General features: G+C 40.5%; 2 protein-coding genes across 2 annotated transcripts; one reads left to right on the top strand and one right to left on the bottom strand.

Moving 5' to 3' along the window:
• Positions 1 to 3,437: 3,437 nt before the first annotated feature.
• Positions 3,438 to 4,524, top strand: Arl1 (ADP ribosylation factor-like 1). The gene is made up of 4 exons (XM_065223361.1): positions 3,438 to 3,651; positions 3,824 to 4,040; positions 4,100 to 4,211; positions 4,278 to 4,524. Exons 1-4 carry the CDS (start codon positions 3,648 to 3,650, stop codon positions 4,485 to 4,487), a joined length of 543 nt encoding a protein of 180 aa, XP_065079433.1. The 5' UTR covers positions 3,438 to 3,647; the 3' UTR covers positions 4,488 to 4,524.
• A 10,420-nt stretch (positions 4,525 to 14,944) lies between these two features.
• DNApol-delta (DNA polymerase delta) lies at positions 14,945 to 18,439 on the bottom strand. Its single transcript, XM_065223387.1, has 3 exons — positions 18,307 to 18,439; positions 17,994 to 18,243; positions 14,945 to 17,934 (listed from the first exon to the last, which is right to left on the bottom strand). The coding sequence occupies exons 1-3, from the start codon at positions 18,369 to 18,371 to the stop codon at positions 14,962 to 14,964; spliced, it is 3,288 nt and encodes a 1,095-aa protein (XP_065079459.1). The 5' UTR covers positions 18,372 to 18,439; the 3' UTR covers positions 14,945 to 14,961.
• Positions 18,440 to 23,753: the final 5,314 nt, after the last annotated feature.

Here is a 23,753-nt window from a genome sequence, read left to right as displayed (position 1 = left end):
AAAGTAACCGGGAAAACCGGAAAAAAACCCGTGAATTCTGCAAGAGAACCGGGAAAATAAATTAATCATATCATAGGAACAAATTTTTACATCAGAATTTCAGAATAAACCATTAAAACAGAGTGATCCTTTAGCAAATGAATGTCTTGCTCTATTTGTTGCATAATTTTCTTCAGTATACCGTCTTATTGTTTTTAGAATTTAATCACTCAGCAATATTGCAAATTGATTTTTGTCGTTTCAATTTCAGATGTAAAGTGCATGGTCCTCTAAAGAAAATATTGAAGATGCTGGAGTTTTAGAAACAAATATTTGTAAAAACCGAAACTGAATTATTCTTTTCCGGGGTTTTATTTTTCGTTGTTCAAAATTCTCATGATGAATTCCAGAATTAACTTGGAATTCTGGTCTGAATTATCTTGAAATTGTTCTGAAATAAACCAGAAAACACTCCGCGTAATAATTACCGTTGAATTCTTTTAGGAATTTTCTTCCAACTCCTTCTAAGAATTCATTGGAATCCTTCATATAATTCCCGTTCCCGCCTATCGGGAGACTTTGATTCCTTTAAAAATCTTTTCAAACATTTCTTTTAACTCTATTCAAAACAAAAGAAATCTTTCGAAAATTAATTTATAAACCCCTTGGAGTATTTTAAAGAATTTCTTTCTAATTATCAGCAAATTTTTTGGAATCAATTTTGTTTGGGTTACGTGATGAATCATTCGCACTAGGGTTGAAATTATTGCCAGAACATTTTAAGAACTCTGTTTCTTGTTGAATTCCGATCATAATTCTCTTGGAATTCTTCTTAAAATTCATCTGTCATGTTCCACACAATGCCCATACAAATCTCATCAGAACCACGTAGGAATTTTCTGCAATGTTTTATTTTTATTTTCACAATTCTTTTTTAAATCTAAACTAAAATTACCTAACAGTTTAATTAAGAACTTGCATTCTTCTCCAAAGAAATCCTTCCAAATTCATCTAACAATTTCTATGGATTTCATGTAAGAATAATTCTGGAAATCTGTTCTTCTCCTTCGAAAACTGTGTGGGAATCCTTCTCAATATTTGTTTTTAATCAACACTTTGAATTCTTTTAAATTTTACTAGAAATTCAAGGGTTTGTCCGCCAGATTCTACAGATTGCTATGTAATTTGTTATTACCCTTAAAATGCTTCCAAGTCTCATAGCGTGACAATTATGACTCCACGACTCATAAGTATGATGTTTTTTATAAATCTGTGATCTTGAAAAAAATTCAAAATTTCACATTTTAATTATTGTTTCTCCAAATCTTGCATCACGAAGCATGTTATTAATCACAAATTTTGAAGAAAAGTTCTAGTTTCAGACTCTACACAAATTTCAAAGCTCCAGAATCTTGGGAATCTTCTTAAATCACATTTTTTTATCCTATAAGTAAATTTTGTTTTTTTTTTGTTGCATATTAACAACCGGGAATTTTTAAGATTTGAACCGGGAAAACCGGGAAAAAACCGGGATTTTCAAAATGAAAATTCACTGGCCACCCTGTTGATTCTCGTAATCAACTTTCTTTTTGAAAAAGATTACTACAAATTTGGATCGCCTACAATTCAAAACCGGAAAGAGTTGAGATAATAGATATTAAATCAAATTTTGATCAATTAAAAGAACTTAATGCTCTTCACATTTATTCCGTCGACTAGCGGTCCTACGTCAAGCTTCCGTTTGTGCCCCTAGGCACAGACCCTTCTACTTTTTGATTAGCTATGAAAGTTTCACAGATAAATGAGGGGTTAGTGGATTTTCCTATGTTTCGAGAGGTGAATCGATTAGCTTGGGACCGAAGAGAGTACCAAAGCTGAGCCAAAAAGTTGAGCACGTTATTTCGGGACCTTCTAGTCTTAGAGTTACCTCTATGGCTTTACTTCCCTTCCGAAGAAAGGCGTCATCAGGGATGTTATGCCTCAGAACATCCCGGCGGCGCCGACTGGGATTGAACCCAGGGGTGAGAAGTAATCACACTTACCACTACACCACCGGCACCGCTTTAGGCAAAGCTGCCAGTCTTCTGGATATGTTGTCTTCGATTTTAGCTAAGCAGTGCATTTTGACGGTTCGTTTGGAACTGAGTGGTGCAGAGTCACTGCAAATGGTTGTCAAAAAATCCAACTGGTGCTGTAAAAAATCCAACGATCAGGACCAACACCAAGGCTTACGTCTCTTAAACCTCGCCTTAAACAGATTCGTTCGAAAAAAAAAATATTAGAATCAACGCTTAAAATGTTATCCTTTAATTAAATTGTAAACTAATAAAACAAAAGTGTTCAAATTTATTCATACCAATGAAAAAGTGCGATTAATTCATTGCAATAATCACTAACGATTGTAAACACCCTCAACAAATAAAACTTAAACATCATAATAAACGGGTCGGAGGGAAAGTATCAAAAGCATATTCGACCGTCTGACTTGATGTTGATCAGATTGTTACTTGATAACCATTTTAAAGCTTATTCCTAACTTTACGAAAAATTGGCTTAATCAAGCAATTGAAATACCCCGTTCACATTACAGCCTATATAACGTATTAGAGGCTGTCTTGCAATGAGAACTCGTACATAGGATTTCCAGTGAATACTAGATGAATGAGTGCTCATTGCAATAGAGCGTATATTACGTGATATACACAGAAAAAAAAAGTTGTTGAATATTACATCCAAACTGCTGCAACCAGGTCAATCCATCGGTTGTGTAATAGAGTTCTCCAGATGCACAAAAGTGTGCGTGAGACCACGCGCTACCTTTTTAAGTAGTTGTGATATCGCGATACCTTTTTGTTTCTTCTTCTTCTTTATTTTTATGTATGGATGTTGGATTTTAGTGTTCGTGAGATTGCGCTTGGAGATCTCTATATAACATTGTACGATGTACATCGATTTTGCTAACAAAATTACATCTATTGATATAATATTGTATCTGCTTTTTGCTATTACATCATTATTTCATACATCAGCTTGAATTACGTTGATCGATATTACATTTTTTTTGCTGTGTGTGAACGGGGTGTAAACAAATAATGAAAAAGTCACGAACGAAAAAATAGAAAAAAACGCCAATTTGTGACGGTGAGAGGATGAGGCAAGAAAATAATATTTTCCATGCAAAATAACTTGAAAATTGAAACTGATCGATTCCGCACGCACCACTCATATTTGGAACAACTTTTCACAAACGTCCATACTTTTAGTTAGAGGACTTTAGTGCACTGATGTGGCTGCCGTGCGCATGACACGCAATTGCTTTTTCTTGCAACACCCCGTTCCAAATTCGACTGTCAACAATGATATCGCCCGGCTCTACGGTCGCCGCGATTGCGTTTTCGTGGTTTTCGTCTCGGTTTTCGTTTTGAACACGTCAATTGTCATCGTCCTGTCAAAATTTCCATACCTGAGCGCAGTTGCAGTCGCAGGATTTTCGTCATTAGTTTTTCTTTCCAGCCGTTCTAGCGATTTTCCGAGGATATTTTCCTGTAAAACATTCCCCATCGGCAACACCAGTAGCCGGACTTTTCCGTGGACCATCGCCAGGAGGAATTTCAATTCGAATACTCGCCTAGTGCAGTGCATTTAGAAAACTTGCAAACAGGGAAAATATGGGTGAGTAATGTTTACAGTCAGTGCCGATGGAAAGTGTCGAATCTGGGGCTGCTTTTCTTTGCCTTTCTCTCGGTATGTGCGCGATCATTTAATGCTGATGATGAGAGAGCATCGCACTCGCTTTTGGACCTTCCTCCGCGGCAATTATCACTTACGTCCCATTCGTTTGCAGGAGGCTTATTTAGCTACTTCCGTGGCCTTCTGGGGAATCGCGAGATGCGAATTTTAATCCTGGGACTGGACGGTGCCGGCAAGACAACAATCCTGTACCGGTTGCAGGTGGGCGAGGTGGTCACAACGATTCCCACAATCGGCTTTAACGTCGAACAGGTCACATACAAAAACCTCAAGTTTCAGGTGTGGGACCTCGGCGGTCAGACCAGTATAAGGTACGTGTGTTGGGGAACAATGTTCCAAATCGAACTACAACGTCTTCGTTTAATTTTAGGCCATATTGGCGATGCTACTACAGTAACACAGACGCTATCATCTACGTTGTCGATTCTGCAGACAAGGATAGGATAGGTATATCGAAGGATGAGCTTTTGTACATGTTACGGGTAAGTAGACCTCTCAGGCAAGGCCGCAGACTAGGATTATATTGATCCGCCTCATTTTGAACACAGGAAGACGAACTGGCGGGAGCAATTCTGGTAGTGCTAGCGAACAAACAGGACATGGAAGGATGCATGAGCGTGGCAGAAGTGCACCAGGCGCTCGGACTCGAAGCGCTAAAGAACCGAACGTTCCAAATCTTCAAAACATCCGCTACCAAAGGCGAGGGTCTGGACCAAGCAATGGATTGGCTAGCGAATGCGTTACAATCCCGAAAATAGTCTGCTAGTAAAGCGCCTTCCTTTCCCAAAAATCAAACGAACGGTGTTTTCGATTCTTACAACTATTTCCTCAGTCCAACCATCAATGCGCGAGTGCAAAACGGTATGGCTAAGGCGGAACAAAACCAGCATTAAATTTAATTGAGCAGAAGAAACTATCGTCCTCCGAGTTTTCCCTTTTAGTACATAAAGTAAGAATATTTAATTACCAACACTAAAAAAAGAGAAGATAAGTGCAGAATGGAAAACAAACGAGGGGCTAGTAGCTATTTCTTCTTTTTTTTTTCGTTATAGCATTGTGAATCATTGTGACTCTCCAAAAAAAGAAGCAGACCATTATTTAGTTTAGAAGTGCGTAAGTAAGCGCATGAAAGCTGTTTTTTCTTTTTAAATTAAAAGTTCAGTGTCCTTCGCGAGCTGCATCGCGTGTGATGGGATGGATGCAATGCGTGAGATGCAGCTTGTATAGGTGAAGATTCTTGTCGTATTAATTTAAATTACCGTAAATAAAGTAATACATACATATATACAAAAAGAAAATTAATGGTATGTAATGCATACAATTTCACAACCCTGCTCCAGTAGGACTAACCATTCTAGTCTACTGTTTAGTAGGGGAAATGGATGTAATGTCGGCCTAAATGCCCCTAATTTGGGTCCATACATAAATTCACCAATCGACTAAATTTTCAATAGTGACCAAAAATATCCATGTGTACCGTCCCAATAACGCGTTCATCTAGATTAAATTGATAAATAGCAGATTTTTAGCGATGGGCCCAATCTTAGATCCATAGGGATGATGTCCCTACACAGAAACAAAATCCATTGGCAAAAATACTATGTTGATGGTTTAAATTAAATACTCCCACCAATAGATTTTTGCAGAAACGAAATTCATTTAATTTTACTATTTTTTCTATCAAAACTACTATGCCGTTTGTGTAAGTATAATAGTTTTTACAGAATGGTAGTAAATTTGATTATATTTATAGTCAATTATACTGAAATCATGGTAGATTTAACGGTTTTAAGCGTAGTTATACTGAAAATAAGTGTTTTCTGCAAAATAGTATTCCTAACTATTATCTTTGTTTCAGTGTAATCTAGGCCTAAGTGTTCCTAATATTGGGCACATACTTACTTTTCCAAGGAAAGTATTTTTGCCGTGCTGCTTCTGACAGCACTCATCACCAGAATATATGGCAACATTAACTTTTAATTTAATCATGTTTTATTGTTTTTGATATCATCCACATCCAGAGGGCCAGTCACTTCCGAATGTATGGGAATGGTAGGAAACCATTTGGAAATGCATGAAAATTTTCAATTTTTATTCATTATCGTCTTTATGGGCAGTTTTAGATGCACAAAAATTGCACGAGTACATTACTATGGTGATAAGGTAAACACTCGTTTATTTGTTTCCTTCTGTGAAAGCATGTTTAGTCACAAATCGTGGATTTTCTGATATTATCCATACTGCAAAAAGATTTTCCTACCACTGAAGGGGCGACATCTCTCGGATCTTCAGTATAGCTACTACTCAAATCATATAATTAATTAAAAAATTCAATAATGGTGCAATTTACCCGATACATTATTAATGTCACTATTACTAAAGAGAACAAAAATTTCGAGATTTTCTCACCGCTCGAAGCAAGGCAAGAAGTGAAAGCGCCGATTTTTCGAAAATCTCTATACCGCTACACTGGGCTGCAATCATGAAACTTCGAAGTGTCGTTCACTTTGCAATCGTGTAACTTCGACGCGTCGATAAGTGAAAGACGCAACTCGAAAATGCTCTTATTACCACACAATAGTTGTCGGTTTCCACCGCTGGGTGTCGCTAGTGAATTTGTTAAACGAACAAGTGAAGGACGCAACGGATCAATTTAGATGGTCAAGTTTTGAACCCACCACAGCATGCTTTTGGCGCTACTGCATATGGACAATCAAATGTAAAATACTGTGGTAGCCACAGCACAGTTCTGTCAAAACCTCAGCATTTTCATTGATCCACTCAAAAACTGTTTATAACTTTTCACGATCGATCAGGGGGTAAGTCAGTCTGCCACATTGTGCTAACATGCTAACACCCACAAAAACGCACTTGTCTTCAAACACCCTCCACCGCATGATACACAGCAAAAAAAATGTAATATCGGTCAATGTAATTCAAGCTGATGTTTGAAATAATGATGTAATAGCAAAAAGCAGATACAATATTACATCAATGGATGTAGTTTTGTTCGCAAAATCGATGTACATCGTACAACGTTATATTACACAACCGATGATTGACCTGGTTGCAGCAGTTTGGATGTAATATTCAACAACTTTTTTTTCCTGTGTAATCTATACACCAAGGATAAGTGGAGGCACAAAAAGTGTTTTTGGCAACCATCAAAAATAAATGCTCTTACTGGCATTCGTGAAAACTGCCATCATAGACTTCTCTGACGTATGTGAAATGCACAAGTATTAGTGCAGAACTTGGAGTAAATTATAAGTATTAGTGCAAGAAAACCTTTCAATTCACCCAAAGTTCTGCACTAATACTTGTGCAATTCATAAACTTCAGATCTCTGCTGGTTGTGCATGGCGAATAAGAACAACCCAAATTTTTTAATCAATTCTGGCACCACTGCTCATAATGTTTACATTCGTCCTGTAATAGCCGGGATACGTAAACATTCTGGATCTGGATTGAAAACCTCTAATCCGAAGAAAAGGAAGTCCGGAACCGGTTGAGATCCACGAATGTAGCAGCATCAGCAACAATCAATACAAAACTAACGATTTTAAATTGGCTTACTACTTTACTAGCCTATTGGTCCCAAGCAAATCGACTAACGTACCCTATTCTAGTAGAAATTCCAGTACTACACTGTTTTTTTTTTTGATTCGCTATGAAAGTTTGACAGATAAAATGAGGGGTTAGTGGATTTTCCTATGTTTCGAGGGGTGAATCGATTAGCTTGGGACCGAAGAAAGTACCAGAGCTGAGCCAAAAAGTTGAGCTCGTTTCTTCGGGACCTTTTGGTCTTAGACATCAGGAGGAACAAATACTAAAAAATGAAGATTTCTTGCCAAAAACAAGACAAACGCTACGAAACAGTTTCTGATATCTGAATGTCCGTCAAGTAGGTTCTCACCAGCTGCAGCCCAATCACGACATATTGCATTTGCCCTTAGAGTAGTCTCGGGAGTAGTAACTATGGCCACCAACCAGAATTCTACATTCTACCTACTGCGAGTAGGATTGCTCCCATTGCTTTTGGTCCTCCTTCCCGGATGGCACGTGGTCATTCGTCTTCCTCCTGCAGTGAGGTCTCATATTCGTACCCGTTACTAAATCCTCCCACAGTACTTTTTGCATTAAGCAAACAACAGCGAATTGGCGTTGACGAGAGCGCTGTAACTCTTTACTCCTATGGAGAAATCTCATTCATATGTAACTGTCAGTCTATGTGTGAAACATGACGGACTTTTTCGTATTTTCTCACTCCAACGCTAAACCCCATAAGGAATTGTCAAAATGTGTGTGAAGAAACGTCACTTCGGGACTGGTGTCAAGGCGAATTATTGGCGTTGACGGCACCGTCGAAAAATTTGCTCTTCCAGCAAATTTAGACAGTTTCCTATGGGAATTTTCAGTGGAGTGAAAGGATAGTACAAAGTCCGCCATGTTTCACGCACAGTCTGACGTTTGCTTATGGATTTTCTCATAGGAGTAAAGAGCTACAGAGTCGCCGTCAATGCCAATTGCTAGCCTAAAAGGAAAATATCCGGATTCAACCATAATGAAGATGACTGGGCTAGTTGTGAAAGACCCAGATGCTTGACGTATTACCATAGAGGTTACTCTAAGACCACTGGGTCCTGAAGAAAATCATTATTATTTTTGGCTCACTCAGTACCAGAACAACGGTCCCAAGCAGTTCCAAGCTATTTCACTCACCCCTGCATGTTCTGCATGAATCCACACACCCCTGATGTTATCTGTCAAACTTTCATAGCGAATCAAAACAAACATAGTGTAGTAATAGAATTTCAACTAGAATAGGGTACGTTAATCGTTTGCTTGGGACCAATAGGCTACTAAAGTGGTGAGCCAATTTAAAATCGTTAGTTTCGTATTGATTGTTGGTATTACTTCGTTGTAAGTTTGTCCCAAAATTTGTTCCATGTCTTCGATGTTGGTGCTGGTGAGTCCTAATCCGAAGAATAGCTTAAAGACAACCAGCGCTGAGCCCACTTTTAACAGAGTGATTCGACAGCTTCTCTTTATCCGATATCCTAATACCCGTAACATGTGGATCCTTCTGCTACAGTTGCTCTTCACGGATGTTAGATGTTGCCTTGAACTTTGCGTTTACTAGAACACCGAGGATTTTCATTTTTCGTACCCGTGGAATTGGAGTCTATCTTGATGGCTCGACCTTCTTTTCGATGCTGTAAGCGGCAGGCATCAAGCTGGGTGCCCATTCGGTAGCGGCGTGGACGGCTTGCCTTAGAAGTTGACGAATTGTTCCATTATTCTTACCCTTCACTATGAGGATAACCGTCAGCGTACAGTAAAATTTCAACATCAGGGGGTATTTCCTAGAACATCGGTTGCATGGGCACTTGAAACAAAGTCACAGATCCATGTGGTACACCCTTTTGTGCTTCTCTGAGACTTGAGGTAGATCCGTTAGCAGCTACTTGAAAGTATCTATCCAAGAGAAAGCTGAATAAGATGTTCATCATTCGTCCTGATATTTTCCAGTTTGATAGGGTACGTAAAATGCCGGGTCACCACGTTGTGTCGTAGGCTCTCGACATGTCTAGGGAGACTATCTCCAGTGCGCAAAACAGTTAGGTTCAATGAGTAATTTTCATATGAATATGAACAGCCATCTTCCTCACCATTCACTGTTTCGTGAGAGTCTGAATGATTGAGAAGTAAACGAGTCACTGACAGCCGAGCACTCAGTCAGCATCTCAGTGAGCACGTTTATTCTTCCGTGATGGTACCCAATCCTTGTTTTGAATGACTGAGCTTACATTTTCTATGGAAAAATGCCTAAATTACATGCTGTGTGAGCAAAGGCAAGTGGGTGAGTCGCCTGTTCGTGAGTGACTGAACTTTGTTGTTGTCTCTTTCATTCCCTCGCCCTTAACCGTTTAGTACAAACGGTCTGGACTGAGCAATGAATGGATCAATGAAAATGCTGAGGTTTTGACAGTATCTATTTACAGTTCCAAGCGAAGTGAAATTTTGTCAATTAAATTTTTCACGGTGGTGAAAAATCGAGTATTTTATACGAGATTTTCACTTTGCTTCGATCTATATACAGGCCTTAACTTACCAAAACAGCTAAGGAGAGTTATCGGTCTGCAGCCATCTGTTTTACTTTGGTCCGCATCTGGCTTGGGTATTGGTATTACTGGTATTACCACAAACGAAGTGACAGACGACTAACTGGCGAAGAAATCAATTAAAATAACGTGGTTCGCTGTAATAGAATTTTCTTAGAAGCTTGTGCCATCATCCACCAGATGGGAGAGTATTTTTGCTTTGGTTTTGCTCAAAGTTGATTTTGTGTACAATGATTATTTGACAGTGTGCAAAGAGTGTATCATTTTGTCATTTTTTTAAGCATTTAATTTTTGAGTAGAGTGAAAGAGATAGAACCAAAACATTCTATCACATTTGGTGAAAATGCTAGTTCAATCCAGTAGTAGTGGTGTTGCCGTGTGGTACACTGAAAAATAACAATAGCAGGTTAGTCACCAAAGTTTTCGAGCCGCTCCGTCTGCCACTTCGTTTGTGGTATTACCATAGAGGTAACTCTAAGACAAGTAGGTCCCGTAGAAACGTGCTCAACTTTTTGGCTCACCTCTGGTACTATCTTCGGTCCCAAGCTTGTCGAATCACCCCTCGAAACATAGGAAAAACCAATAACCCCTCATTTTATCTGTCAAACTTTCATAGCGAATCAAAACAAACATTGCGTAGTACTAGAATTTCGACTAGAATAGGGTACGTTAATCGTTTGCTAGGGACCAATAGGCTAGTCAAGTAGTGAGCCAATTTAAAGTCGTTAGTTTCGTATTGATTGTTGGTAATAGTACGTTGCACGATGTATACCGATTTTGCGAACAAAATTACATCTGTTGATGTAATATTGTATCTGATTTCTGCTATTACATCATTATTTAATACATCAGCTTGAATTACGTTGATCGATATTACTTTTTTTTTGCTGTGTTCTATCATTGTATGTGATACAAAAACCGAGGGGGGCGACACATCTAAATCTCAATTCTAGATGCTCAAAAAATCTCACACTAGCGAATCAATCTTCGAAAAATCATCTTTCATTTCTCGCATCTACTTGCATCGCGCTTCATCTTTTTGCAGGAAATCTTCAAAATCGACATAAATCTTCCTTCTATCTACTCAGCGTGCGTGCAGCTAGCCACAGCAAAACACAATCTTTTTTGCATCGTAGATAGAGTCGTCCCCCTCGACAAAAACCTCCATCCAAATTTACTTTCATTTATTTAAGATAATCATTGATCAAAAATTGTCCAATGTACCAGTTTGAAATGATGGGTACATGATTGTTACTTCGGTCATTCGGATTGCCTAACATGATTGGTGCTCATTTTTCAAAGGCGGGGCCAATATAAAGTTAGGTACTATACTCTGAAATCTGTGAAAGGGAATCTAGTATCATGTAGACAAAACGTCCAATGTAACACTTATTGATTATGTCATTGAGAAAAATCGGCCAATGTAACTTATCCGATGTACAACACGACTTGTCAAAACGTCCTATGTGGTTTTTTCTATGTTGTAGCATGCAATTCAAAGTAAAATTGTGATTTTACCGTTTCTTCTGAATTTTCAACATTATTATACACTGACTGCATTAAAAATAGCATTGCAAAATGTATTGTTTTTAAACAGTTAAAATAATAATCTGTCGAACTTCAACTTCGATTTTCTCAAAATGGTGGATATGTTACATTGGTCTATTTGAAAAGTGACGCGAGAAAAAAATTGAACACAGCCTGAATTGGGTAAAGAGGCGACATCTTATCCATTTAACAGCAAGGGGGGAAGTGGCTGTCAAATACGAACAATCGTCGCCTACCTCGCATAACTGATTCCAAAGGTAAACAAGCCATAAGAAACCTACAACGATTGTTTACTTTTGGAGCCAGTTTCATACAAGAATGATCAGTAGGCTGATTTGACAGCACGTCCCCCCTCCCCCCCCAGTTTAACAGATCTTCTGCTCGATTGGAATAACCTTTCCTATGACTTTGACAGATAATCGATTGTTTCAGTTTTGACATGCCGTCTCTTTATAAATGCAGCCTCTTTACCAGAAACACATTCCGACACACAAAAACACAATAAGCACATACACAAGGTGGCAGAGTGACTTACCCTCTGGTCCCAAACTAATCGATGCAGCCCCTCGAAACATAGGAAAATCCACGAACCCCTCATTTTATCTGTCAAACTTTCATAGCGAATCAAAACAAACATTGCGTAGTACTAGAATTTTGACTATAATGGGGTACGTTAATCGATTTGCTTTGGACCAATAGGCTAGTCAAGTCGAGGGGGGCGACACATCTAAATCTCAAGTTTAGATGCTCAACAAATCTCACATTAGTGAATCAATCTTCGGAAAATCTTCTTTCATTTGTTGCATCTACTTGAATCGCGCATCATCTTTTTGCAGGAAATCTTCAGAAGATTGTACGACTTTTCCCCGAAAACCAGTTCCCCGAAAACACTTTCCTCGAAAGTTTTATCCCCGAAATACGATTCCCCGAAAGGAACGTTTTCCCGAAAACTATTTCCCCGAAAGAACTAGTTCCCCGAAAGATACAATTTACACTGTGCGATCTATTTAAATATGATCCTTGGGTTTGTTACAACTTATCTATATGAAATTGAGAAAAATATCTTTGCTGAATATTGATAAACAGAACAAAGTCGTTCAACACCCTAGATAAAGTTTGTGGTTATGACTTGTTATGACATTTGGCGGTTTATCAAATTGATATCTGATTGTAATGAGCATAAAGACTGAGCTTTGATATAAAGAAGGGAAAATTGTGTCAGTTTCATCAAATCTTTCGCTGGTTACCTACTTGTATCGAACAATACCACAATACACATATCAATGTGTGTCGAATTAAAGTGGACTCTACACGACTGTTTGTATTGACAATAATCGTATTGTCAATGCATTTTATATTGACGTCAATACATCGGTATTGACAATATATCTGTATTCACATCATCAATATTATTGTCAATACTTTTAAGTATTGACAATATTTCTTACCGTGTGGGGTTCGCTTAAGACAATAGTTTGACTTTCGTTAAAACTACATGTAAAGGTCACACACTAAGATTGTTTCACCGAAATCTGTGAAATTATACCGAAATCTCAACAGCTGAACGTTCGGTAAACAGTTCGGTGATTTTTCACAGATTTCCTGTAATTTTTTACCGAATATTCTGAAATCGGTGTATGGTGTTTTCTTTTTGCTCCATACAATTTTGGATTCGGCCTATAAGGAGTCGCAAAGTGACTATAGCATGTATTGCACGGGGACGCATGGTATCTTTTATTTATTAGTATGGAGTTTTTTAACGTTCGTACCTATCCAACACACACACACATACATTGTATGCAATTAGCTCCATGGAACATACCAAGTTATACGTCAAATAATCAACTAAGATAAAAAGAAGGAAAAATTCTTGCAACAAACAAAATTTTCCCTTCTTTGTATCACAGCTCGTTCTTTAACGTTTTGAAGAATAAATATCTTACTAATTTGTAAAACTGATATCTAATCGTAATCAAATTAAAAAAAACGAGCCGTTAGGGGCCATACATTAATTATGTCACGCGAAATTGAGGCAAAATTAATCAATCACAGATTTCTACACGTCCCTCCTTAGGGCGTGACATAATTTGTACATCACCCCTTATACAAAAAAGAAAAATCGTTGTTTGTTTCAAGAAATGTTCCTTCTTTGTAGCACAGCTCGTTTCATAACGTATCGCATAATATCAACCATAATAAAAATGTTATGGTTAATTTGCTTAACGACGTGTTCTGGGTATCATCCAAACCATTTGTGGAATAGTTCACACATTTGGGTTATCGTTCGTTTATGGTAATTTTTTATTAGGGTATCTAATTGGTTTTATCAAAGAGATATCATTTTCCTTTCTTTGTATCACAGCTCGTTCTTCAATTTTATTGCAATGAGATATCGCTTTGATAAATTAGTAAGATATTTATTCTTCAAAACGTTAAAGAACGAGCTGTGATACAAAGAAGGGAAAATTTTGCTTGTCGCAAGAAATTTTCCTTCTTTGAATCATAGTTCATTCTTTGACGTATAATATGGTATGATCCATGGAGCTAATTGCATACAATGTGTGTGTTTGTATGATAGGTACGACCGTTAAAAAAAAAACTCAATACAAACAAAGAAAAGATATCATGCGTCCTCATGCATATTAGTCACATGGCGACTCCTTATTAGGGTGAATCTAAAATTGTATGGAGCACGAAGAAATCAATATGTGTTGAATAAAGACAAAAGTTTGACTTTCGTTAAAACTACATGGAAAGGATTACACCGATTTCAGGAGCTTGACCTTTACATTTTGTTTTAACGAAAGTCAAACTATTGTCTTTATTCGACGCACATTAATATGTTTATTGTGGTATTGTTCGATACAAGTAGTTAACCAGCGAAGATGCGCAGATTCGGGGAAATGGTACATTCGGGGAAATTATTTTCTGGGAACTGTGCCATTCGGGGAATTGTATTTCGGGGAAAAGTTACATTCGGGGCAATAACTTTCGGGGAAAGTGTTTTCGGGGGACTGGTTTTCAGGGAAAAGTCGTACAATCCTTCAGAATCGTCATCAATCTTCTTTCTATCTACACAGCGTGCGCGCAGCTAACCACAGCAAAACACAATCTTTTCTGCATCGTAGATAGAGTCGTCCCCCTCGAGTCAAGTAGTGAGCCAATTTAAAATCGTTAGTTCCCACCGGTTGATAGTACCGAAGATCAAGAAGACTAGCAACTTTGCCAGAATCTAAGCGACAGATACAATAGCGCTGCGCTTGAGTGAAGGTGAAAGCAACGCATGGAAAAATGAGCAAACACACAAACCCTTCTTCTGAGGGTGTAATCTTTGCTATCAAATTCGTTCGAAGCATTTACCTTTGAGCGGCTGATGACGCAATTGTACCTGTCTCATAGCGTTCGTATGAGTTGCCAGTCTTCTTGATCTGTTGTCTTCGATAGTATGTAAACAGAATTTCTCAAACATCTACTTAGTTTTAAAAACTCTGATTAATGAAGAAAAAAAGAGTATAATTCAACACACACATAATACAAAAAAATACTCATCGGTGGTCAACTACCACGCTGGAACCCCAAAACGCGCCACCCGCTTCTGCTGCGTGTCCAGTTCCATCTTGATCTTGGTGCGCATGTAGAAAATCGGACAATCCCTGCTGGTGCAGATGACCTCCTCGTGCAGCGAGCCCTGGCACCGTTGGCACTGGGTCCACAGCCGACAGAACCGATCCTCCAGCGAACACTGCGCCGTCAATTCGTTCTGATAGAGCACGGCTTCCTTGGGTTTGCAGTGCTGGCACAGGGCTTGCCCTTCGTACCCGGCCGGGAGCAGTGCCTTACAACCCAAACAGGCGTCCCGCTTCTTGGTGAACGCTGCCAGGGCACCGACTTTGGACGTCACGACCGATCGCGTCCGGGTGTGATCCCCTCGTAGGAGAATGGATTCCGCTTTCTCTCCGAGAATGGGCTCAAAGATTCGGAGAAGCGGTTTGGAGAGTTGATTCTCCAGATAATATTTGGCGTCGATGGGGACGCAATTTTCCAGTACGTAGATCGGATCTTCGGCTTTCATGTAGGCCGGTGAATTTTTGGCAGCGGTGATGATGACGTACGGGACACGATCGCCCAGTTTGGGGGCACTTCCGGGATCGCGTTTCTTCATTTTGCTAGCCAGTTCGACGTGCGCTTGCTTGGAGGCGTAATCGGTTTTGGCCAGTTCTTTCGTGATTACGAGCTGAGAGATGTCTATGCGATTACACAGAAGATCGGCGATCGTTTGCTTGGCATATTCAACTGCGCCTTCCGGGTCGCGGTCGATTAGCAGTTTCTGGAGACAGGAGTTCATAAGGTTGGCGACCAGCGGAGAGTTGTCACGCCGAACGGTTTCAATTCCCTTACAGTCCATCTTGTCGTACTGACCCGGACGAGTAAAGTACAAACCGGCGTAGCGCTTTTTGTTGATAAGGAGGTAAGGATAGTAGACTTTCTCGAATTCCAGCTTGATGGGTTTGACGAATTTCTGGCTGACGAATTCAGCGGCTTCACGGCCAAGTTCCATACTACGCTCGAGGGTTTTGACGCCAAAGTTGACCATCACGGAATCGGTATCGCCATAGATAACGACGGCATCGTTTTCGTAACCGTTTTCTACAGTGTAGCGCTGTTCGACTTCCTGTTTGGTCTGCTCGATCATGGTTCGGCCGTAGGAGGTTACGGAACCAGAGATTTCCAGACATGGGAGCTTGCCAACTTGGGCTCCGGTGAAACCGTATACAGAGTTGGCTGAGATTTTCAAGGCAAGCTGACGACCGTCCAGGACGGAGCGCTTGAAGGGATCGGTTTCGATCTTGAGATCGGCCTTGGCCCGTTTACGTGCACTAAGCAGTGATTCGAGGATTTCAGGAAGGATGCCTTTACGAACGGAGGATTTTACGAAAAGGTTATTGGCCGGAGTCCGCGTGATTTGGTCGTCTGTGAGGTGTAATTTGTCCTTGTTAGCCGGCTGAAGAAGGGTCGTATAGCAGAGATTGTGGGCCATCATGATGCTGGGGTACAGAGAAGCGAAATCCAGCGTTGTGATGGGATCTGCATAATAGCCTCGCTTGGGCTCAATGACCGTAGCTCCTTCGTACTGTTCATCCGAACCCGAACCATGGTAGGATGGGATAAGGTATCCGCAAGTCTTGGACTTGCGCAGCAGCTGACTCATGACTTTTATCTGTTGGCCACGGGTCAAGAGACAACTCAAAGGCACTCCAGTGACACGAGCCATCTCCATGTAGTTGACGATGCACATCAGTTTGTTCAGCAGCCGAAGCGGAAGGTAGGCGTCCTTCAGACAATACATGGCCAATCTACGACGGGTTTGTTCGTTCTCGTTCTGAAGATCCGTGATAATACTGTGATGGACGTCTTCCTTCTGTTCCTGCAGAAAATGGTAACTGACTGCGTTCAGAGTGTAGGACCGCAACTTGTAGTCTCTGAGCAGGACAAACAGCAGATCAAATGGGACCCGTCCTTCGAAATTCACATACTTGTTCTCGCGCTTACCCATCTGCTTCGATTGGATAACAGTTTCCTTAATAACCGATCGAATGTTGGTCACCCTTCCTAGATATTCAAAGTTCTTCACCTTCAAGTGGCTCGCCCGGTTCAACAGATAAGGAATGTCAAAGTTGTTAATGTTATACCCGGTTAGAATGTCCGGATCCAGTTCTCGAACAAAGCTAGCCCACTTGTCCAGGAGCTCCTGTTCCGTCTTATAACTTAGAACCTGAGAACCCACAATCGGTGCACAGGTATTCAACGTGAACACATTCCTCAGGAACGGTTCCTGATCTCCCTGCCGGATCACCATATTCGCAATCTGAATCACCGGATCCTGCTGAGGTTCCGGAAATATGCCCTTACGGCCGGCGCACTCAATATCAAAGCTCAGAATCCTAAACGGAGCCACCTTACTCCAGTCCCCTTCCGGTTCGTGAGCAATGAAATCATTGTACGCCACATCAACTTCAATCTGACACCGGGTCTCCGGAGCAGGGATCTTCCCCTTGCGTCTCATCCTCCACTTCCCAGCCGGAAGCTCAATCCAACTGCACCCCACCACTCCCGTATCGACCATGAACCGAATGTCGAAATCGATATTACTCTCATAAACTCTACAATCCTGAAAATCCATCGACGGCATCATCTGTTCCTTCTCCAACAATCTCTTCACTGCGGCCGACAGTCGTGGAAGCGCCACCGTCACCTTGATGAACATAAACTTTTCCTCCCCATTGTAGCCCAGAATCGTCTGCCTCTCGACCATCTCCACATCCAGCACCGCCTCCTGAACGTTCTCCTTATTCGAACGCATATCATTCATGACCGACTTATCCAGCGCCTTCCGGAACTCATACAGATGCGACTTGTCGAAACCCCGTGGCGCAGCCACGTACAAATACGGTGCAAATCCGTGAACGTGAGCACAAACCGAATTCCCTTCCTCCGTAATGCCGAACATTCGCATCACCGGAACAGGCTCGATCTACAAACAATTTTTTAATGAATTCCCCTCACTTCATATTCAATCAAACCCAGACAAACCTGTGACCCGGGCATCATCGGCAAGGGTTTGCCCACGTAGTGATCGATATCGATCTGCTGGAACACGAGTCGGTCCTCATCTTGGCGGTACTCCCGTGGCTTTGGACGACTCCACTTGGCACAGGTATTCTCCGCTTCCGGTCCCTGGCCAACCGAAGCAATCCCATCAACGCCGGCCTCTTCCGCTTCCAGGGCAGCCAGCTCCGCCTCGAAGTCCGGTTCGAACTCATCCTCATCCTCGTCAAGAGCCCTTGAGTATAAAGAAACAAAAAATAATGAATTCACGGTTCCCGACCATTTGCATATAACTTACTTGAATTTCTTGTTGAAACCGGAAGGTTCACCGGGCTTCTGGAACGGCTTACGCTTGGAATTCATTGTTTTAGAATATAAAAACTCGTTGCAAAGCAATACTCGAGGGAAGTTTTGAAGTTGGAAAATTTCGTCTCTGCGCGCCAAACAACTTCCGAAATGCAAAACAAATGAAAGCGGTCCATGCTAGCTAGGTCAGCAACGTGATTAGTTCAACTGTTATACGAATTTAGAAAAACTTCGAGGGGGGAGACATTAGTTCGAAACACTTGGCAACAATTTGCGAGTAATTCCTTGTTGGCGTTCATTCAGCCGATCCGAGCCCGAAGTGGGTTGCTTGAGCGTAATCTAGTGTCACTCGACAATAATTTTAATCGTTATATTAATCAAAAGATCCCTATCGAGGTTTTAGATTAAATCGGGTTTCAACTGCTACCCACTTTATCACGGTTTCAATCACAAACGAAGTTACAGACGACTTTCTCCGAAGAAATTAATTAAAATAATGTGGTTCTCTGTAATAGAATTTTAGTTCACCTTCCGCCCCTCACCGCCAGGTTCGCTAGTATTTTTGATTTGAATTAATTCAAGTTGGTTTTGTGTGCAATGATCTGGCAACTCGCGTTCTCGCTCGCATTGACGGGGTACTGTTTTCTCACTCATCGAAGGAAATTTTGATTAGAGTGAGAAAGTAAGGAACAGTCAGTGCGGGAGCCGTGTGCGTTACTATAGGTGCGGCAGAAGGAATGTAGTCGACTCTTTTGTTCTCACGGTGTTCTTACACATGATCCAACGTTACGTCACACTATATTATGCATAAGAACGTCGTTATAATGAAAGAGCTGACTTGTTTCCTTCTGCCTCACCAATCGCTTTGATCACAGCAATTGCGATTCTCCGTCGGTTCGTTTCGCTGCGCGAGTTAAAGTTTTGATCGTCGGAGGTTCTTTTTAAATAAAGATCTATTCACTACTGCTGCTACCTAAAGACTACTTCAATCAATAATTCCTACAGAGAACCTAGCACTCGCGAAAAGTGTCCACTATGCAAGTCCGGAGTCCAATCGATCACCCGATTGCGGAATGCTGATGAAGCTCGCTGCTGTTGCCATTCTGTGCATCCGTCCTAGATGCTGACGTGAGCACCGACGATGGAATTTGCCAAGTGCGGTTGGCACCGGCGTTAACTCGCCCCTCCTTAGTGATGAACCTCCAGGGGCATCGTATATCCAAATGAAGATGTGTTTAGGTTTCCGACGTTTTTTCCAGGTTCCGATTTTCCACGATGATCGTTGGTGTTTGGCATTGTCTCTAGTTTGATATTTGTTGTTCTGCGGGAGAAAATGCTGAGGAAAATAATGATACCGATTATGGGGAGGATGGTTATCCCTCCAAAAAGGGACCAGTGTGGGAAATGCAGACTGTAGCTTTTTAAACGGAGTAAGTCCAAATCTTTCCGTGTTTCTGTTTGCAGTTTGTGGAGATGTTCCATACTAAGGTTCAATATAAAACTGTCCTTGGAAATAGCTATTCCGTCCAGATGAAGGTGGACCGGATTTCCAGCAGTGGCTCGAGTTCTGCCGGCATACGAAATGTTGTTGATTCGTATGGTGCAATTCTCGTATCGAATCAGATATGATTCAGTGAGAATTCTTTCATTGGTGCTGCAATCTGATGATAGGGTGAAATTGCTCATTGAATTCACCAGTAAATAATACTAATCGATGGGAACAATCTCCTGCTGTATGGATTTTGATGAATAGTTGCAAATGGCTGGTTTCCCATCTATTAGGTTTGGTATGCATGTAGACTCGGTTACTTCAATGTCCTCAATTCGATAAATGATGGGTTCTAGGTTCTTGACGATAAATTTCTGTGTCGTATGGATCAGGAAAGATCTCTCTGTGGTGTGGATTTGTTGTTGGTTGTGGAATGTTGGGAAAACATAGATTCTACGAAAAATTCTGGGGTCTAACTTCGGCATCTTGATGAATAATACGATCTCCTTGCGGTTGATGGCGATTGCTGTCTTGGCATAGGTTACGACTTCGGAATTTGAGTGAACTGTAATATTTTCTCTCTCTAAATCTCTCCAAAACATTTCAATTTCATTTTTTGATAGAATTTTTTCATTTAATAATCCTACTTTTGCTAAGGCTATGGTATCAATAATGTTGTTTATTTTATCATTTAATTCCTTAAGGTTGAAAAGAATATTTATGGAATATAGTTCCGAAGTTTTTGAATTGAACAGTTGAATAGCATCTTTTGTTTTAAATACTGTCTCTTTTAACTGTAATGCCATTTCTCGGTTAATATTTACTTGTATATTGTTATTTGCTACGAGATTGTTAATGGTTGAATTGATTAACTTTAAATCATCTGCGTCGGGGGATCCGGTAATAAATTTCCAAACTTTTCCTACTGCGTCCCAACGTTTCTGTATCTTGGTTTGTAAAATAGTTCCTAGTGAGAGGTTTATGTCGTCAAATTTTTGGACTATCATATCTGTAAACTGCGTTTTTCCTACTTTATTAAATTTATCTCTCAAATCGGTTACATGGTGGTTCAAGATTTCTATGTTAAAATGATGTAGGTAATAATAGGAATGAATCTGAATTCTGCTAACACCTTGTTCGAAAACAAAAATTGGTTGATCTATCTTTTGTATTTGTAGCGTCTATGTTTGTCTCAATAGTATTGGAAGTATAAAGATTGTCAACATCTTCCGTTGAACTTTTGAGGATGATTTTGGGATGGTCTTCGCTGGGAACTTCTGCCTGTGGAGAGAAACCAGGCAGTCACTTCGGGGCTGTCCTGTTTGCTGCGATGCTACTGGGGGCCCTGATGACGATCGAGCCGGATGGCTACGGTGTCCTGATTTCTGCTTTGGTTGCTACGGTGGGGCTCGTGGTACCCGTTTGTGATATGTGCTTGGCTCCTTGGACCAATCGCTGGAATCTCTGATATTCCACTTTTGAGGATGTTTCGCACTAGCACTGAGTTTACGATTTTTACAGCGGAACTTATACGATTTCCATATCGGCAGGTCCCTATTCGGGCGCCAGTTAAAGTTTTGAACGTCGGAGGTTCTTTTTAAAAAAGATCTTCTCACTACTGCTGCTACCTAAAGAGTACTTTATTCAACCAATAATTCCTACAGAGAACCTAGCACTCGCGAAAAGTGTCCACTATGTTAGTCCGGAGTCCAATCGATCGCCCGATTGCGGAATGCTAATGAAGCTCGCTGCTGTTGCCGTTCTGTGCATCCGTCCTAGATGCTGACGAAAGCACCGACGATGGAATTTGCCAAGTGCGGTTGGCACCGGCGTTAACTCGCGCACGTTTTCTGCTTTCCTTCAGATGTCGTGCACCATTGTACCTTACAATGTAACATCCATTCATGTAATGTTGTTCGCAAAATCGGTGTATATCACAAAGCACACAGCCTGTGGAATGTCCTACTCATACACAGCAAAAAAAAATGTAACATCGATCAACGTAATTCAAGCTGATGTATGAAATAATGATGTAATAGCAAAAAGCAGATACAATATTACATCAATGGATGTAATTTTGTTCGCAAAATCGATGTACATCGTACAACGTAATATTACACAACCGGCGGAATGATCTCTGTGCAGCTGTTTGGATGTAATATTCCACAATTTTTTTTTCTGTGTACACACTTAGATTATTTTACAGGAGTCAGTATTTTTAACTGGGTTTTTTCGCATCCCAAATCGTCCAGAGTTAGCATTTTATGCCTCAGAAATCCATTGACCAATCCGACCAGTTCTGGACTGATTTCCTGCCGGCCTTGGACATGGTCATAGCCAAGTTTATAACTATCGTTGAAATGTAATCCACAACATTCCAACTGGAGCTTCCACAGCGGGAGCAAATCTGGGCTTGATTCCTGGGGCAGTATTTACTGAATTTGACCAACGATTTGCACAATTCAATGATCGGCTCGGTTACCTCCGAAGCCTGCTGCTTAATTTGATCCAAATGTATCCGCAGTTGAAGTGAGATGAATTTAACGATTTCTACCAAAATCTGATCCGGAGGGGATTTCCCACTGAGGATTTTCAATTTCTCTGATAGGGATTTCAGCGTTTTCATATCCAGAACAGAGCTGTTTTGAAACTTGAGATACACAGCAAAAAAAAATGTAAAATCGATCAACGTAATTCAAGCTGATGAATGAAAAAATGATGTAATAGCAAAAAGCAGATACAATATTACATCAATAGATGTAATTTTGTTCGCAAAATCGATGTACATCGTACAACGTAATATTACACAACCAGCGGAATGACCTCTGTGCAGCTGTTTGGATGTAATATTCAACAACTTTTTTTTTCTATGTACTTACTCAAAATCCACACGGAACTTGCCGTTGGCTCAGATTCTATTCTTTCAAAAATAGGGTAGTGAACTACTTCGGTCTAATCGCCCATTTTGGGCCTATCGAGCAGAAAACATCAAATAAATCCATGATTTCAGAGTTAACAAGTCAATTATGGGTTTGGTACGATACTTTAGTCAATTAGCTGTCGAACGAAGTCAATGAGAATGCGTTATATGAAGCTTTGCACCCATAATTCACAAAAACAAAAGAAGCGCTCCGACCGAATCAATTTTTATCTTCATCCGAAAGGCCGAAGTGAATTCATTGACGATTCAATGCGTTAGGCCGAATTTAGAATCCGTAGGCCGAGTTTGGCATCAAGAATCAGTGTTAGACTTTTGACAATATCTCAACGATTGGTTTCTCTTTATTAAATCTTACGGTACGTACAGAAAGGTAAATAAATTTGGAAGCCATCAGTAATAATAACATTTCGTTTGATGCTAAACTGTGCTAGATTAAGAAAGACTAAGTGCGCGTTATGCTTAATAGGCCGGAAAGGGGGTAGTTAACCCTACTAAGAATCTCCACTAATTGTAAGTACTGCTTGGAAGCCTCACCCAAGCTAAGAATTATTTCCAAATAAGGCAAACTCTTGTGGAATAATTCTGCCATTTCCATCTCGCTAAACTTCTCTATATATCACTTATGCGAAAAATTTCGCTGCCCGCTTCTGATACACACTGAACAGTCGATACAGCAGCGCCGTTGAGTTATCGAACACATCGTTGTAGATCCCTACTGCTTTCGCCCGGATCGCGAAATCGTCAGACTCGGACCAATGCCGCAACAATCGAATTGTGGTGGAGCAGATCACATCCATTCGTATGTGCATCGTATATCGCCTTGAGCACCATCCGACTCACCCTTAGCAACAGCTCCGTGTGCTCTTCCGCCCAATGGCAATCTTCCAGCAAGCAAGCGCATTGCACTAATATGTGTCGTTTATTCTGAAAAAGTAAAATTTATTACACAGAATCCTTCTAAACAAAATCAACTCAGGCATAACATTTGATAACGGCACAAAAGCATTTG

Source organism: Ochlerotatus camptorhynchus, unplaced genomic scaffold, assembly GCF_037179485.1.
Source record: "Ochlerotatus camptorhynchus isolate MF236.1 unplaced genomic scaffold, CSIRO-AGI_Acam_v1.1 ptg000192l, whole genome shotgun sequence".
NCBI lineage: Eukaryota > Metazoa > Arthropoda > Insecta > Diptera > Culicidae > Ochlerotatus > Ochlerotatus camptorhynchus.
The sequence above is the reverse complement of the archived record's forward strand: the minus strand, read 5'-3'. Positions and strand labels throughout refer to the sequence as shown.

Excerpts from the sequence above, each read along its gene's own strand:
- Arl1 (XM_065223361.1), top strand. Across the intron at positions 4,041-4,099 it reads GGCGGTCAGACCAGTATAAG|GCCATATTGGCGATGCTACT; the intron begins GTACGTGTGTTG and ends GTTTAATTTTAG. Across the intron at positions 4,212-4,277 it reads AGCTTTTGTACATGTTACGG|GAAGACGAACTGGCGGGAGC; the intron begins GTAAGTAGACCT and ends TTTTGAACACAG.
- DNApol-delta (XM_065223387.1), bottom strand. The coding sequence starts at position 18,371 with ATGAATTCCAAGCGTAAGCCGTTCCAGAAGCCCGGTGAACCTTCCGGT. Across the intron at positions 18,244-18,306 it reads GGTTTCAACAAGAAATTCAA|GGCTCTTGACGAGGATGAGG; the intron begins GTAAGTTATATG and ends TTTATACTCAAG. Across the intron at positions 17,935-17,993 it reads CGATGATGCCCGGGTCACAG|ATCGAGCCTGTTCCGGTGAT; the intron begins GTTTGTCTGGGT and ends AATTGTTTGTAG.